This window comes from Lepisosteus platostomus, chromosome 7, assembly GCF_059453375.1.
Source record: "Lepisosteus platostomus isolate fLepPlt1 chromosome 7, fLepPlt1.hap1, whole genome shotgun sequence".
Taxonomy (NCBI): Eukaryota; Metazoa; Chordata; class Actinopteri; order Semionotiformes; family Lepisosteidae; genus Lepisosteus; species Lepisosteus platostomus.
In genome coordinates, this window is record NC_142617.1 from 17800123 (window position 1) to 17819352 (window position 19230).

A 19230-nucleotide genomic window follows, 5' to 3' on the forward strand; every position below is an offset into this window, starting at 1 on the left:
GTGAGAATCACTCTGTTAGTCTTATCTCCGGGAGACCATTTCATTATGAAATAAACATCTTTCAAATCTGAACTACACTGTGACTACTTGCATATCTACAATGGTACACCTGAAACAGGGGAGGTTGCAATTGCCCACAGGTGAAGCAGGCTTCCTGCCTGATTGTGTAAACACAGCAACTGGCACTGACTGACAGGTGAGTAGAAGTGTGGCCAGTTGACATGGCAATGCTAGCTTACTCCACAGTACTCCAACAAGGGCAAGCATGACCCTAAACACGTGCTCCAAACTGGGGGACCATGGCTTAAAAAGTTAAGTATCTAATGGTGAACTGAAACAGTTCTAACTTCTAAAAACACAGGCTCATAGGGAACTGCAAATACCACACTATCAACACAAAAAAGTACAACAAGACAAATGCAGACAGTAGTTATCACATGAAGCATGTGTGGTTATGCTGAAGCAGTAAACTTGCAATTTGATTACAAATGTACATTTATTGTGGCTGCATGTTCTTGGGAGTAGAACTATTGAAAAGCTGGCTGTAATAATAGACTGCTGTAGCCAATGTAAGCATTGCAGAGAGAGTATCTGGATCCGGCCAAGAGAGGTTTGACGCTGCCGAGCTGAGTCATGTATTTAGAATGTCCATCGTTTGCTACAAAGGTGCTTTAACCAAATGAAGGCTGCAGCAAATTTAAGACACCCCCAGAAGCACAGAACTGAACACACCGTCGACATGATACCAGTCCATCACAGGGCACACATAAGCACCCAGGGATAATAAAGAAACATAACTAACATGTCTTTGGGTAGTGGAAGTAAAACAAAGCATCTGGAGAAAAAAAAACATTTGGAAAGCATGCACACATTGTGTAGAAGGTGCCCCAGGACAGAATCCACTCCAGGTCACATACAGTACCACATGCCCACTTGGAACACATAATGAGAGAGCTGCACTGTAAAGTTAACCATCTATGACCAGCACTATGTCATTCTGTTAGGCATGCTTTCTTGCTGGGTGAATTTTAGATTAACTCTGACTAATACACTTCACCCAAAGAAGCTCATTTCATTTGAATATCTATTACATTCTTTCTGATGATTCTTTTTTCCATCCCCATGTACAAAAGGGAAGATGAATGAGATCATTTAAATAACCAGGATTAAACAGCTAAATCCTTAAATCCTAATAGGAATGGCAAAGGTACTGAATGACAATTTGGTATATAATGCATCAATGAACATTAGTGTTTTTCAAGCACCTGAGATTCTCATGAGTCAGTGTCCAATAATATGGCTTGTCATTCTGCGTATACTACTGATGATTCTTTGAAGCACAGTCCTGAATCCTGGTCAATCTAATTATAAATAATTATGAATTTAAAGGTTGAAAATATTTATCCCAAATATTGTCTTTGATACAGGGTAAAATGTTCTTTTAAACTTATCTACAGCACATTAGGTTTCTCTTGTGCTCAAGTAACATTGTAATCTGTTGGCAATAAAGCATATTACTGTTTGAATGACACTAAAGAAGGGTTGTTCAATTAGGGTCCTAGTGGGCCAGTGTGTCTGCAGGTTTCATCTTTATTTTCTTTAAAGCAACAGCACCTGAAGAGCACATATAAACTGTTAAGTAGGTCCAATTAAGCCCATAACTAGCTGATTCAGCTCATTAAGATCTGAATTGGAATAAACACCTACAGGCACACTGGCCCTCCAGGGCCAAAAGTGGACAGCCCGGCACTAGAGGCATCTACAGTACAGACTTCTAGATGTGACTATAGTACAGCAGACCATTTGTATGACATACTGTATATACATATATCATAATAAAAATGGGCGTATAGTATTTTTTAAAATCATTCTCCATGTAATCACAGGCCATGACAAAAAAAAACAATGTGCGATTCATATTCACAGTTCAAAGCAGCTTTGTTTTGTAGCATATTACTGGAATTAGAAGCTTCGCAAAAGTCTGTATCTACACAACACGATGAAATTGGAGCACAATTTAATTATCTGTAAAATATATATAGTTGTAAAATCGGTGACACAGTGGCAGAGGGATAACTATTGCTGCCTTGTAGCACCAGGCCCTGGATTAAACTCCTAGCTATTTGTGTGGAGTACAGTATATTCTCCCTGTGTTTGTGTGGGTTTCTTTGTTTTCCTCTCACTGTCCAACAGTAGGTTGACTGGCTTCTAGGAAGAATTGGCACAGACACAAACACATACAGTACACACTCATAGAAATTACTTCGCTCTCAGTACATCAGTCCAACAGTCATTTAAACAGGTGTGTAGGTCTTCACACAACTCAATGTCTAACAAAGCATAGTTTCCAGATCCACTGCTTTGTTTTATTACAGAGAGCAACTCCCTTGTTAGAAACTGTTGAAAAATAAAACATCATAAAATGCAGTGCAGTTATAGTATATCAAAGTATTGAAATCTACGTCTAAAACAGATCTCCAAATCTCCTAAGATTAGAGATGTGCTGTCCAGTAATAAAAACAATGACAGGCACATTCTCTTTCTAAAGCAAAATTTAACACTTGTCAAATTTTCAGCAATAACATGCCTTCATCTGGACAAAACACACACAACACTAACTTTGTTAAAACGTTTGTGAAGTACAATCCATAAAAATAAAAAATGTTTTACTTTAAAACAAAAGAACAGCTTTTGAACATGTCCTTGTACTTCTGAAAATAAGTGGTATCCAAAAAATAACTCATTTTCAGTTATTCTTGGGTGTCCAGGCACCTGTCTCCAGAAACTGACAAAAACAGAAAAAAGTTTTTAAAAAATCTGCATCTACATCTTTTTTGCACAGGGTAGTGAACACTGCGTTAGTGTAGCAGTAAATGATAAAGCACAGGGAATCAGAGTGCACTAAGGCTTGTGATTGGAGTTCAGATTTTATCCTCTAAGGGGTGCTAGTACTGAATATAAAAATAAGTCCCTTGCTGACTTTATGCTATTAAAATGGATTTGTTGCATAGGTTGCCTTCATATTAGATGCTTCAGAAGGCTCAATAAAATAATCACAACAATATGGGTTTATAAATTCAGACATAAAAGCCTCCAAAGTCTGTCAGAGTAAATCAAATATAGTCTGTCTGAGGATTTTCTTTCATTACTTCTGCTGTGCTGCACATAACTAAATAAGAAGCCTTTTTTATATATATGCCAAGTCCTCAGAAATTAACTCTGTGATCAAAGACAATTTCCAGAGAGGGTGTTATTAGTAGCTGTACAGGTCAATAGCATACATTGATCCAGACAAAGAGAACAGTTTTAAAAGTCAAATGATTTGAAACAAAAGCTTAAATTATTAATCATTTCACATCATTATTGTATTACTTATATTGTTATACCCTATTTCTTCCAATAAGTATCTTGTTACAAGTCACAATTATAAAGGATTGATTAAGATGCTCAGCTGTTTTAAAAGCTACAATCAAGCTCCTCACTAAATGACACATTGTATACCAGCAGGTACAGAAGGCATCACTTCCTATGGAATGCACTGCCAGTAAGACACATGAATTAAAATGACCATAGAAGATACACTTGTTCTTCTTGCATATTTCAGTTCTGGCAAAACCCTTAAGACATTATATACTGCAACACCAAACAACTTGTGTACTTATACTGTACTTAAACAACACGCTAGTCATTAACCCCTTAAAATCTGTTAAGTACTGATCCTAAAATTAATTTCCCTTTAAAAGAAATATAATACTGTATATTAATGTATATTAAGAAATAATACTTTCTGTTAGCACCAAATCTTGGTGAAAGGATGAGGCAGAATCTAAATGGGATAGCTAATGTTTACTGCATAACTATTGCACTTTGATGATGATGACCTTATATTTAAAAAAAACAATCAAATCAGCCTATCATTGTCTTCTTTTTGTTAGTATCGCAAGTAATATCTCAATCTTCAAAATGTTTGGAAATAAAAAAAACAATCATTTTCCCATCATTATTAAGAAAAATCCTTATTAAGCCAAATAAGAGACTGAACAAAATCTCCTTTAACAAATTTTCACTTCCGGTAAATGAAATTTACAATATAAAGAAAAACTGCATTCAGTATTTCATAATCAGGGGAACGTTATTTTAAAAATCATTCATAATGTACCTGTTTGTTTGCCTTGTACAGTGTCAGTCTGCTGTGCCTCGTTGCTGCATGTCTAACTGACACCCATTTTACTAGTTTGGTTTTATATGAAATAACGTGAAAGCTTATTTGACAAACCATCCAAGCACAAGCTCAGCAACAGTTTTATACCATCTTAGTATGTACTATCTACACATTTATACCATCTTAGTATGGTCACTTCAGGTGTCAGGTAAGTGCTGCAAGTGTGAATGTAGCGACTAACAGGCAATTTACCAACTTTAAGAGGCAATGAAGTTCACAATTAAAAAGTAATATATTGGTCCAGCAGTAAAAACTATGGTAATTAGTACTTTAAAACATCTGGGATTTAGCTTGAGGGTCTTATTGGCTTGATTCCAGTGCTTTTACAAGATCCAGTTTTCCAACAATTCTCACTTTAATTGACCTTTTTATATCATGGTAACAGCCTAGGATTGAAATTTTTTACATTATTGTCCTATAATACAAACTATTTTTTATGTATAAAGCAAATGCATAATACCACACAAAGCTGAAATTTGAACCTCCAAATTTATAGATACACAGCATTAAAAAGACTCATTGAAAATCCACTAACGCATCCACTAATCCACAAATTAAATTAATAAGGAATAGGCTTATTCCATAATGAAAAGAGAAGAAAGAAAACACAACGTTTCGGCAGTGGAGCCTTCTTCAGGTGTGAGAAAGACAGGGCAGTAAACAAAGGTAATATAGCAGGAGAACAAAAGCTGGGAGAGAGGAGGAGCGAGAGGAGGGAGCAGGGGAAAGACAGAGTGGCCAATCAGGTAGTGTGAAGTTAGGACAGGTGAAGAGAGGTGTGAAATGAAACCTACAATGAATAGAGAGAATTTAGAAGAAAATTAGTCTGTCGTTGAGAGAAGGGGAAAGGTGTGATCCTAGCCACATGCTCTAACGACCAGCTTGAGCACTTTCTGCACCACTTCACCAACTTCCACCCGTCCCTCAAAAATACAGTTAACATATCTTCCACTACTCTTCCTTTTCTAGACATCAACTTCTCCATTAACTACCCCCGACTCTCTAGTTCAGTTTATTACAAACCCGCTGATTCACACAATTATCTCCTGTATAGCTCATTTCACGGCAAACACATTAAAAACTCTCTCCCTTTTTTACACATCGACTCTGCAGTGATGCATCTATTTCCAGAACCAAGCCCTCAAAATGTACTCTTTTTTTTAATCAACGGAGGATACCCTAGCAGTGTTATCGACAGGGCCCTTGCCTGAGCCAAAAACAACCCTTGGACCAGCAACTTGAGCAGGAACTCCCCCCGTAACAACTGCATTCCTTTGTTGCTTCCCTACCACACCAACAGACTTTCTATCCCCAGGACTATTAATGACAACGTTTCCATCCTAAAGGATAATCCCTCCATTGGGGCCCTCTTTTCTGACCGCCCCATCATCTCATATCGCCAACCACCTAATCTGCGTAACCTTCTTGTTCACAGCTCCCTTGACCGCCCTCAGCAACCATCCGCACCAGGCACTTTCCCTTGCAACAGAGCTCGCTGTATCACGTGCAAGTACATATCTCACACCACACTCATTCAAGGAACCTCGGGACAATTCTGGATCACACAAATGACATACTGTAGTGTACCTCCAGCAACCTTATTTACTGTATCTCTTGCAGTTAATGCCCAACCACCTACATTGGGGAAACAGGAAGGAGACCAGAAGACCGCTTCAGAGAACATGTTAGGGCTGTGAAGATTAAAGATTTCTCCAAGCCCATTGGTTCTCATTTCACCTCTGAAGGCCATGAACACACTAATCTCTCTGTCTGTGTTCCCAAAGATGGTTTTCCCATCTCCTACATCAGAAAGACTACAGAAACTAAAATTATCCTGCAGCTAGGATCACACCTTTCCCCTTCTCTCAACGACAGGCTAATTTTCTTCTAAATTCTCTCTATGCATTGTCGGTTTCATTTCACACCTCTCTTCACCTATCCTGACTTCACACTACCTGATTGGCTACTCTGTCTGTCCCCTGCTCCCGCCTCCTGCTCCTCCTCTCTCCCAGCTTTTGTTCTCCTGCTACATTACCTTTGCTTACTGCCCTGTCTTTCTGAAGAAAGCTTCACGGCCAAAATGTTGTGTTTTCTTTCTTCTCTTTTCAGCACAGAATAAACCTATCACTTGTTCCCCTGCAGCCTACACATGCTGACGCAGCTACCCACCTGAATTAATTAATATATATATAATATATAATTTAAAAATATATACATGTGAAATACTGTAAGCATTACATCAGGTTTTACAAATCTTTATTTCAGAGCTGATAATAATTCAGTAATTATAAAAAGTACAAGGGGACAACCTCATATTACAGTATACTGTATAAATTGCATCTTTAGATCTCAGGAGCTGATTTACAGTATAATATGCAAGAATTCTAGTATAGAATATAACAGGATTTGTCATATTTAACAATGTTTTTCTGTGCAGTGTATGGGGTATAGAACTGAACAGATGTGCTTACTGTGTTAAAATCTATATGTAAAAGCCTATTTTCAGAAATATGGATGCAAAAAATATAGGCCTACATATTTTGTAAAACAATGGATTATTTTGTCCTTACACATGCTACAGATAGACATAACTGCAGATATCACTAGTCAGACATTTCCCATTGCCTGGACTGAACCTGGAGCTGGGATCTGAGGCTGAGCACGTATGTACTGGAAGGCTGTGACTTTAGAACCTGGACACGCAGGTACACGCACGCAACATCGGTTACTTCACTTAGATAACCATGACGACAGACCAAGGAGGGCAGGTTAATTGTCCTTTAAAATGGCAATAGAGAAAATAAAATACTTTCCATCAAGATAACCCTGTGACCTTAACTTGAGGAGTTGACAAGATTGCTTGATTATTAATCCCGCTGTATTTCTTCCTACATTCAGCACCTGCACTACCATTTGGCATACAGTATGCTTAGAATGGATACAAAATGAAATATGATACAAGTTGATGTTGCTTACGTTTGCCCCTAGCTACACAAAATGAAACATACCAGACTTTTTTCTAAATAGACGGCACTAAGTCCTAAGTAATGCACTCAAGTATGGGGATTTTTTTTTTCATATCCCCAGAACTACAATGATTCAGATGTATTGCACCCCAAATATATTGATAATGTTAGTTCTGTGAAATATATATTTGAGACTTATAATAGGAACCCCCCTGTATTAGCTAGGGACATCCGTGCAGATTCCCGAGTGGTTAAACCCATAAAGTCAGAGCATAAGCCTGATTCATGTCTCTAATAGACTAAGAACCACCACAGTAGAGCTGGAAAAAATTGTCCAGATCTCTTGACTTTCTGCGTAACAGTATCATGTGAATAACCACGCCCCTGAAGCCTTGCAGTGATACCAGTGAGAGATGCGTCAATTCTGCAGTTAGCACTGATTGTTCTGTCGAGTCCTGTGGAGACTGCAACACGTTAAATGATGAATGGCTTTGTAGTGTGTTGGAAGACCATGTCCATGTGTCTTGTTCCACCTGACTCGTACAGGAGTAGTCGGCAAAGAGATAGGTCTTAATAATTGGTGATTTCAAATAAAATAAATACATGTTGACACCCTCTTCACAGGCTTTCTACATCTATTCTTTCAAAATAAAATAATTACACTTTTGTGTACTGATATACTGGTACACATTCCTCTTTATATTCTTTCCAGTAGTATGGTACACTGCTGGGATCTAACCAATGTCACCTCTACTTTGAAACTTTCTAAAGAACCAGATCCACTTCTAACTATTTTCAATGAGGCACATACTGTGACAGATTGTACCTCAGGCAACCCAGCACTGAATGCTTTGTTGTGTGAGATTTCTCATGTGCAGGTTTGAACTTTACATCAGTATTCCAATATTGTATAAACACATGGAAGCAATGTCAGTGTTTTGGTTTTGCCAACTGTAAAGTACAGATACCTTATAAAATGCATGGATTTTGTAGTAATGTCTTAAATATTAAAAACAGGGGTTGAAAAAATGTATTAAGGAAAGACTTTTCGACTTTTAACACAAATGACAAACAGACTTTCAAAGGTGATTTTTAAGAAATTAATAACAGAACCTCGATTTTTCAGGTAAATGATGAAGCACACATAGGGAAAGTTTTTTTTTTTCAGAGCAAAGGTTACAGTTTAAGTTGAAAACCACCACTAAAAAACTGTTGTTATCTCTTCTGACCATTCCAAGAAAGACATAGAACTATACAGTACATCCCCACATGTTAGTAAAACTGTTCACCAGTAAGTATGATGTCCACATACTATATATACTGTATACTGTATATTTATTTTGCCTTACAAAAAACTGAGCACCAATAGCTCTCGTCTTTCCAGGAGCTGTGTGTGTTGCAAGACAAAGGTGCCATAATGATGTTGCTGAATGAGAGCTACCATCTTGGAATATATGAAAAAAATTACTTTAACAGTTACAACCACACACATTGGTACGAAAAGAATATGCTCTTACATAATGTGTACAAATATTGGACACTTTAGCTTTAAAGATTTTAAAAATTTTAAAAAGCAATTCATCTTAAATAAATGGACCTACTGCATAATGCATGTACGATATACACATACTGTATAAAAATTTATATTTGGAGCTATAAAAAAATTATAGCTTACTCAATGAGACACACTGTTAATAAACATTATGTTATTACAATATCTTGAAATATTTCACATTTAAAATATAAAACGTTTTTTTTATCAAAAGCAACAGCAGACAACAAGAGCTCAGTTAAGATGGAGACTTTACTGCACTGATGAAAACTGATTGTAGTAAAACCACTAATGCAGAATGCTTAGACCACTAGAATATACTAGAATATAAGTAAACAAAAAGGATAAGGATTAAAATAATTACTTTGTATGATATATAGAATATATCACAGCCTCACAAATAGCCTGTTTTGTGTCTTATTTAAAGGTGTTCAAATTGGTTATGTTTGGTAAAAAAAAAAACAAGTTGAACTCTCATTAAAAGTGAAAAAAATTACCTCAGGCTATTCTGTTTTATATGTGTACACTAAGAGACTTACTGCAAGTCTTGCAAGAGACTTACAAGTTAACCACTGTACAGATTTTTTTTGCAACACAGCTTTATGCTTTTTTACAAATATGAAGGTATTACAAATAATACAATTTTAAAGATATCCTGCCTTCAAAATTCTACCAGACAAATGAAAGCAAGGGAATCGCACTGTGCTGCAATGGTGTTCTCACGCACAAAAATCAGATTAAACAAAAAAATAAAATAAATCAATGGCAGAAGTGTCCGGAAATAATAGTAGGAAATAATAACATAAAACAATAAGGTACCTTTAGCTTGGATCCATGAGGGATAGGTGAAGATCCGTCTTCCTTAGGGGGGATGTAGAGGTCCCACTTCCCATATTCACGCTGGGTGTAAGGGTGTGAGAAATTATTCCAGCCATCTGAAAATAAAGAGTGCAAATTATATTAGAATTCATACTGCGTTTATTTTGATTTCAGTATTTTCTCAGGTAAGCCAAGTGAGAAGAAATTCTCATTAACAACCTGGAGACCTATTGTTACATTTACTGGAGCAATCTGAAGGAAGTGCCAAACACAGCAGCACCCCATGGTCTAATTCAGAGTCCAGATCCCTCGCTACTCCATGCTGCTGCCATTTTTTCTGCTCTTTGTTGTTGAGGTTTTTAAGGAATGTACGGTCAAGAGATATTTCTGGTTACCAGCAAAAGTCAAAGAGACTGACATGTAAAAATGGCACATGGTACGTACGTAGTTGGGAAGAAAAAAATATTAAAACAGGTGAGATGTGATCGTTGGGCTCTGTACACAACTGGTATGCTTTTTTGATGGGAACTGCTGTATGAAGGTACAGTATCTCTCTTACCTCATATTCCTGCAGTAATTTTTTTTAAGCTGGTGTCACAATCATGACAGTATGTATTCCTTTTGCAGCTTCATTACCATTGAATGGAAAGATCATCATGACTTTTCCCACCAAATACTCATATTTCAATGTCTCACCTTTCACTGGTTTAGTCAGATGATTACACTCTATGCACTGTCTCTTGCTTTCTTGTTCATTGTGGTAGACTCAAGTTTCATGACATATCCACAATGTATGCTAATGAACAAGCAAAGGCTAATTCCCTGCTGAAAAGCAGAGAGAAGTAACATTTTCTAGACAGCAACACCAGATGTTTGTATTTGGATAGTGCTTGGTTTTTGGTTTTGCTTGCATTTGCTTGGATTTGGTTTAACATTTAATGTGTTCAGAATACATCTCCTATTGTGCAGTGATTCATAGCACTATACAGGAGCATTGGTTTTGAAATTCTCATCCTGGGCACCACCTACTGGTGCACCAACACTACAGTACAGCAGCATCCTGATTTTCCTTAGACGTCTCTTATTCTTTGCTATTTATCTGAAGAAACCAGACTACAAAAGGGGATACACCATACTTCCCATAGTTTCAATAAACACTTCTTTTTCCACCAATTTGAAATGGTGTTAAATATGACTGCTTTCAATATGTCTTACTGAGATGACTTGCCAGGTCTACCTAATTATTGAGAATGTTGCAGCCAGTAATAACCCACACTACTATTTACACCTTTACACTGGTTATACTGTATATATAACCTGTCAGTACGTCTTTCAAATATACTTGCTTGACTTTGTTTGTTACTGGTTTACTGTTTCACATTAACCATGTTGCGTATACTGACTGAAAGTGGAAAAATTCTATTGAAATAAAAAAGCTGCCTTTATGTACATTGACTGTAGGCACTTATTACTTTCTCAAAGTGATGTAGTTGTATAACATGCAAATATGCATGCAGTACATTAATTTTCCTAAGGTACTAAAATGCCACGAGAATTTAATAAAAACTTAAACCATCTTTTTGCTCAACCATAAAAAAACGTTTATTCATTTTCCCGTATCTATTATTTACATGCCTTTAACTAATACAAATAAGATTGCACATCTGCTTAACCCCTTACACCATCTGTCTAGAGGTACAATTTTCTTGGTTACCATGGATCAGGCTTTTAGATTATCAAATCATCTATTACACATCCTTCCCCATTAATGCGATGCTTCTTCCCTGCTAAGGTATACAAACTACTGTACATGCAATTTAAAATCTCAATAATCTATTTGCTGCAGGCATGAGACAGCAGGAATTGGTTAGCTCAGCAGGATATACAGTACTGTACATAAAATATAAAAAAACAACTTAACTCTGCTTAATTTTAATAACTCTTAAGCAAAGCTCAGTTTACTACGACAGGTCATGGGTAGCATACACAGCAGGTCTTTTGTGTATTTTCATAAAGAATAATATGTATCTTTGATACATGAGGGAATTAACTAAAAGTTTTCACTAAAAGATTGTATTATATCTTGTTAACAACTGTATGGATCTTTTTACTTATATTTTACTAAATCCGTCCCAGGATGTCTAGTCTCAAAAGATAACATAGCCACATACTGTAGCATAGCTGGTATAGTTCTCAGGGAAATGACCAGTGACCTCTCCTGGAACAAATGGTCTATTCAGCAGAGGGGGCTGCTTGTCACACAAGCTGGCAGTAAAGAAAATATATGTACTGGTCAGCTTTCTAGAATGACCATATACTGTATAGCCACAATGCAAGCAGAGAGTCATGTGGGAGTGTATCTTGTATCATTTGTTTCACTGTATAAAAGAGCACTGTAAGCTTTGTCTTTTAAGTCTTGTGCCCAAAAGCAAGACTTCCATATGCATATGAAATCAAGACGACTTCCAACACCCAAACTCTCAGCTGATGCCCTTTGTTTGGCACAACATACACAAAAAATAAAACTGCATTTTTTAAAAAGTCTTTGCCAGTAAACTGATCTGAAAGCTACACTACTGTCTCAGCTTCATGGGCTTTTTTAGCATATTCATGCCATACTGCATACAAGCCACTCTTTCTCCATTGTCATCTGCACAGCTACTATTAACAACACAGTCTATGAATGTTAACTCATAATCAGATTTTGTATAACATCAGTTATCAGGGAATGATGATACCACAACTGATTGCATTATCATTATTGTATTTCTATTTACGATTTTGTAGCTTTTATCCACAACAATCTACAGAGATGTGGAGGTTAAGATACAGCAGCAGAGTCACTTACAGCAGTACCTTCTTTGTAGATACATACGGTACAGTATATCAAAGTCTTTAATTTGGTAACTTACAGTGAGTATTTTGGAAAAGTTTTGACGTGCTTGTTTTAATTCAAGTTGATATACTTCATGAAAAACTAAATTTTATCCTCTTCTAATAATACGTAATAAGAAAACTACTTGCTGTTATTGTTGTAAAAAAGTTTTGATTTAATACAACCTGATAGGGAATAATAATATGGAATCAGATAACTAAAGAAATTTTGGCAGCTAAAAATATCACTTGTGGATATTTTGGACGTTCATTCTATCAACTTTTGTATTCTTATAGTTGTAATGGACAATGATTCTCTAATAGACTGTAAGGTAGCGCATTGCACCCAAGTGGCAAAATAGATTAAGACAGAAATAGTTTATTATTATAGCTTGTTGTGAACGCAATGTGCCTCCTTCAGGTTTACACACACATTTAAAAAAATCTGGATTTTTTCTTAATGCAGATTTTAGCAACGAGTAATCAGGAAACAATTTAACTTTAAATTTTAATAATGATACATACATAATTCACACATACTGCACGGTAGTGGCTTTAAAACCATATGGTATCATACTGAATATACAGTATATGTATACAGTATAGTATACAATCACACTGCAGTTCATTGACCTGTATGCTACTTTCGTGGATATGACTTCATGTGATTTGCATATGTGGAACATTGGGAAACGAGATCCAGTGGGGTTTTGTTTTGATTATACTATGAATTAGTCCCTGAGGCCTATTATCCAAGATTTCAAAATTATAAAAAAATCAAACCTTTGTTCAGTTTGAATGAGAGAAAGGGGTACCTTTTGTAATTTTGCTTGAAGAATTTAAAATCCGTCTGCCTGATGTTGCTTTCATTTCACTGAGCAGAAAGTCACCTTGCTCTTACAAGCTACTGTGTTAGTCACCACTTTGACTGAATTTTTTTCACCTTTATTACCTTTCTCCAACTGGGAGGGGTTTTAGGCTGAAGTTATTGTATTCCTTCCTCAATTTAACATCTGATAAAACAAGCCAAGGTGTATGTGCGCACCAAGAAAACAAATTCCAGCTCCAAAAATGGATCAAAGATCCTGGATCAGCCCCCAATTATGTCATCTTACAGTATGTTATATTATCTCCATTAGTTACACCTAGGGGAAAGTCAGTAATGCTACTCTTCCACAGCTCAAAACTCTTTCTAAACATTTCCATCAAACCTGGGCCTACAATGAAAAACACAAAAGATGTCCAGTGAAGAGAAATGGACAGATCTAGATCAATAATTTGACATATATGGATGTTGAAGATGGTATAAAGAAAGAAATAACTGATTTAGGTTTGGTCTTCATGTTGATATAGTGGGGTAAAATATTACTAATACGATCGACAAACATTAAAACAAGATTATTGTATTGTTTTTCACAGACATTCTTAAATCTTACTTTGCTTTCATTTAACTTTACTCGTTAAGATGTTAATAATCTTGATCCTCCTTTGTGTAACTGTGCAGATTAAAAAACACATCAATTTTACTTGTATACACTGTGACCTATTGGATTACAAAATACTTTTATTGATAATAACCACTTGCTTCATATATTCTTTCTCTGCTTTAATTGTGCTGTTTCCTAACCGTGAAAACTGATTTCATGAAGTGGCATTTTACTGTAAAACAGAATACTTAAACAGAAAAATATAGTCCACATATTTTCAATGAAAATTATAGCCTATTATATTGTACTAACTCACATTTGCTGATATACAGTATTAGATACTCAGAAACCCCTCAAAAAAGAGCTTACAAACTCTAGTCATAGTCAAGATATCCTCTCCAACACGCACAATCTTATAATAATTTTGCAAGTCTAAATACAATTTGAACAACACAATACATACTATCTGTAATGTCTTAAATATCGTGATACACTGCAATTTAAGAGTGTAAACATACCCCTAAAAGAATTAGTTTTCAAATTACTTACAATTACCTATTTTTAAGTTATATTGTCTTTTGTTAGAATGTACAATGATAAAATGAAAGTAAAGATAAAAAATAACTAAGACTTGATTTTCTTTTTTATCAATGCCATGGTACTTCAGATGAAGCAGTTCTTAATGTTTCTTGGAGGAAAACAGTAAGAAACAGGAGGTGTCACCTGTAATGTAATTAAAAGTAAAATGAAATGGGCTCTATATTCAATCCTGTTCTCCATTAGCATTTTCTTTTGTTCTCAAAAGGCTACTATAAAGCTCCACAAAAGCTTCCGGATGAACGATAAATTAATCACACAAACCAAAAAAAAAATACACTGAATAAACTATGACATTGTTCTGTATTATAATTCCTTTAGAAAAAGTGATGGTTATAGCAATTTTATGCTAAGCCCTTTACAGAGAAAATGATATATATATATAGGAACATTAATTTTGTGGGATTTAGAAACACCAGTATTTTTGGTTGTACTCTTTATGTTTGAAAATAAATTATGGAGAGTGTTGGAGTGTGCAGTTTTCCCTTGTTGACCAATTTGTACCATATGTAGCCTATTACTAATGAGTAAGAAACAAGAACAGAAAGAATGTTCTAGCAGTAAAAGTAATAGTAAGAAGAAAGCAAAATAAATTTCTTATTGTACAGACCTGGGTTAGTGACTACACAACCTATTAAGACTGACTTTCACACACACAAAAGTATTAATACATACTGAATCTATATTCCGTCTCTGCTATTGTTAATGAAAAGCAGAATTCTGCTGCTATCTTACACTGTAGTCTTAGAGTTATTCATTAGTTTGCATTGTCCTTAGTAGGAAATGGAGTTGGCAACAGGTTAAAAGCTTCTTTTCCCTTTGTAGAGCAAAGTGGATGGCAAGATCTTATCTTGGATATTTTTTCAGCTTATATATAGAGAAATACAGACCTTGGCCAATATATTATGCAGCTAGGCTGTCTTAAACATATAACTTGACTGCTATGCTCTTCAAGATTTGCTTTACAATTGAAATCAAATAACGTGACCCATGTCAAAATAAAATCTTACACTTAATTGAAGTGAGACTCCTTCAGCAGATGCTACAGGTTTCAGTCACACAATTTAAAAAGAAAGAAATAAAAGTCTCTGTGACAACAGTTAGTAAGGGTATTAAAATTCATCCAAGCACTTGTGTCGAGTAAACATTGTTATTTCCTAAGTTCTGATTTGACTTTTCACCCTGAATATGGTATCGGAGTACACGCCATCTCACTGAGGCTTTCCTGTATGCTGTTACTTTCCTGTATGCTGGTATCCAAGACAGCAGTCCTTCCACAACTGTCTGTGATACCAGTATAAAACCATGCTGTTTGTCTTGTGTTGTCCAGTAATTTACAAAGTCGGTCACTGCAACAACTCCTTGACAAATTCTGCATCCACTAAAATTACTGGATATTTCAAGATAAAGTCACACCTGTCATTTGCAAAACTCCTGACTGCAGCTCTACACAATCAGTTTCCTACAGCATTGATTTGAAACATGCAAAATACTGTCTGACACATACTGTAGCTAAACTTAAAAAAAGATTTCCATCAATTTTACTGAATACTTTAATTGAATTAAAAATAATTCTTTTGGTGCAAGATTAACCATGGTGTACTTACTGTACATCTTGCATTATTAATAAATGATCTTTAGCTTAAATAATAATAATAATAATAATTGCTTACACTTATATAGCGCTTTTCTGGACACTCCACTCAAAGCATTTTTTACAGGTAATGGGGACTCCCCTCCACCACCACCAATGTGCAGCATCCACCTGGATGATGCGACGGCAGCCATAGTGCGCCAGAACGCTCACATCACATCAGCAATCAGTGGGGAGGAGAGCAGAGTAATGAAGCCAATTCATAGATGGGGATTATTTACCTTGATGGTAAGGGCCAATTGAATTTTGCCAGCACGCCGGGGTTACACCCCTACTCTTTTCAAGAAACGCTCTGGGATTTTTAATGACCACAGAGAGTCAGGACCTCGGTTTTACGTCTCTTCCGAAAGACGGCACCTGTTTACAGTATAGTGTCCCCGTCACTATACTGGGGCATTAGGACCCACATGGACTACAGGGTGAGTGCGCTCTGCTGGCCCCGCTAACACCTCTTTTAGCAGCAACCTTAGTTTTTCCCAGGAGGTCTCCCATCCAGGTACTGACCAGGCTCACACCTGCTTAGCTTCAGTGGGTTGCCAGTTGTGAGTTGCAAAGTGATATGGCTGCTGGCGATAATACATACAGGTATCTTTATTTCATTCTCTCCAAATAGCATTTCACGGTTTAACAAATCTGAAATGTGCAGGTCCAAATAAAATAACACAATTTTATTTTTGTGCCTTTCAAGAAATGCAAAGTGCTATATGATAGTACATGTGCAGAAAAAAAAAACCAAAGAAACCTTAAGCAATATGACCCTGTAAAATGAAGAATTAAACTAAATGATACATTTAAGATTTTAGCAAAGAGACAGAACTTTAAACAATACTTAAAAACATTGAGAGACACAGTGTCTCTCAGGGATTGGGCAGTATATTCCACATTTGTGGTGCTGCAAATAATAAGCCTATTATTCTTTAGAGTTTTATCTTTGAGAGAATAAAGAGGCCTAGATCTGCAGATCATTGATTAAGCATTGGATTATTATACTCATGCAATGCAAGTGTTACATCCATGACAACCGGACGCAGTCACACACAGAGTCAAACAGTTCTTGATGATGTGAGAACTTGATCAGGCCAGCTGTCAGATCCACCTGGCTCCACTAAATGGGTAATTACCTCGTCAGCTCCAGGATATTTAAACGCTGACCTGTCCACAGTTAAAGGCTCTGATATTGAGCTTTCTACTGGTTTAGAGAAGTGCTCCTTCACACTAGCCAGTCATGGTGACTGGAAATCAGCCCAAATCAATCCAACCACCGAATCCAGATCTCAAGACGTAACCTGACAACCAACCGGATCCACCGCCTGTCTCCTAGTTGCTACACCTCCATAGCAACTTACCAGATCCATGGGGCTGTGCAGCTTCCCTGTTCAGTCCTGCCTGGCTGCACAGTGCATTCCCTATTCTGTCTGCCTGCCAGTCCATCCCTTGCTCTTGCATCTCAACTTGCCTTTTGCAGGACCTAGCAATTGGATTTGTAGCCTATCACATAGGTGTGGCACTCTCCAGCTCAGCTCCACATCATTACAATAAGTTCTGAAGAGAATAAGGAGGTAGACCACTCAATATCTTATACTTGAGCAAGAGAACCTTAATTAACCTTAAAGTCCACTCTAAATTTCACTGGGAGCCAATGCAAAGGATGGGAATTATATGCTGATGTAGAGTCATTTTAGAATATGAGTTGCTGTATTCTGGTCCCATGGATACATATCCCATAAATATGCTTCAGCATAAGTAAGGCATTACAGTAGTCTAATCCTGATTAAATAAAGGGACATATCAATATTTCAACAGAAAGGCAGAGAAAGCATCTTAAATGAGCAATGTTGCACTTTTGGAAGAACAGTGTCCTTTTGATGTTCCTAACACAAACACTTCAAATAACAATTCAAGGTCAAGAATAAAACAGATGTTTCAAATTTACATCAATGGTTTGATTTTGGCACCATTATTAGCAACAGTGAAATCCTAATAACAGAGAATTGTAAGTGCAGAAGCTGCAGTAGTATTATCAGACTGAACTACATTCATTGATGTTTTTGTGATCTTCCTCACTAAACCCGCTGAATTCACCTAATTCAGTTTATGTGTGGTCATAATCCATTTACAAAATGGAAAGACAATCAGGTCCAGTAAGGCAGCTTGGTAATCAGAAATGTCCAAATAAAACCACTAGAAATGAGTTATGTGTTGTGAAGCTTACACTGTGAGCTAAGATGAAACAACCCAAAGTAGCTATTTATATAAACATACAGTATTTATAAATATTTTGAGTGAAGAATGGGCTCAATGTCCTGAGGTAAAGTATCTGTTTATGTAACACAAGCAAAGGGAAGTGTGATTAGCAATAATCACATAAAAAAACAAGCACTGCATACAGATCAATATGCTTTTTTCAGCATGGATTTTATTAACTGTTTCCATGTATTATTAAAAGAGCACTGGAAATGAATAGGGAATACAATCTCTGCTAAGTTAATTCTCTGAAGTCTTGAAGATTTAAACTAAGTGCTGAACAAAGAAAGCAAGTTTTCGGCAAAAAAAAATAGGATGCTGTATCTAACTTTGCCTGCCCAACTATTCATCTCATGTAACGGTACAAAGACCACTGCTTAGTAAATAATAAAACTGAGATGATATCAGTTCAGGTACTAGAAAGGTATGATAAATACAGAAAGAGCAGAATGCCTTATCATGTACCTTAAGGGGCTTAATTTTAAAATCACAATGATAATTTCTTTGTATTTTGCAGGCCCTGTTTAAAAGATTTAAACACATGTAATAATCCTTTCGTATACATCGTAATTCTTGGAGGTTGGAATTTTAAGAAAAAGGTTTGTGAACATTTGGCTATGCAGCAGAACTGGCACAGCAAAATGTAAGAAATATTTTAACCACCTTGCTCAAATTAGTTTGGAAAAAGGTGGGAAAGAGTTAATCGAGTAAACCTAGGTATGTAATTTCCCTATTCAAGGTACAAAGGCTCACCGGGCCAGAGCTCATCTTGGTTTCCATGGCGTTAAGAGAACAAAGAGCACGTGATTTCCACCCTGGTTGGGATGATTATTCCATTGCAGAGCCTGGTCTCTTTTCACACAACAGGGTGAACG

General features: G+C 36.4%; 1 protein-coding gene across 1 annotated transcript in view; it reads right to left on the reverse strand.

Annotated features, from left to right (window-relative positions):
* The window catches only part of LOC148658417 (1,4-alpha-glucan-branching enzyme-like), a 377056-nt gene that overhangs the window by 299183 nt on the left and 58643 nt on the right, over window positions 1–19230 (reverse strand). The window contains exon 3 of the mRNA XM_088639572.1: window positions 9560–9675. Coding sequence (XP_088495698.1) covers window positions 9560–9675 — 116 coding nt within the window. The remainder of the gene's footprint in view (window positions 1–9559; window positions 9676–19230) is intronic.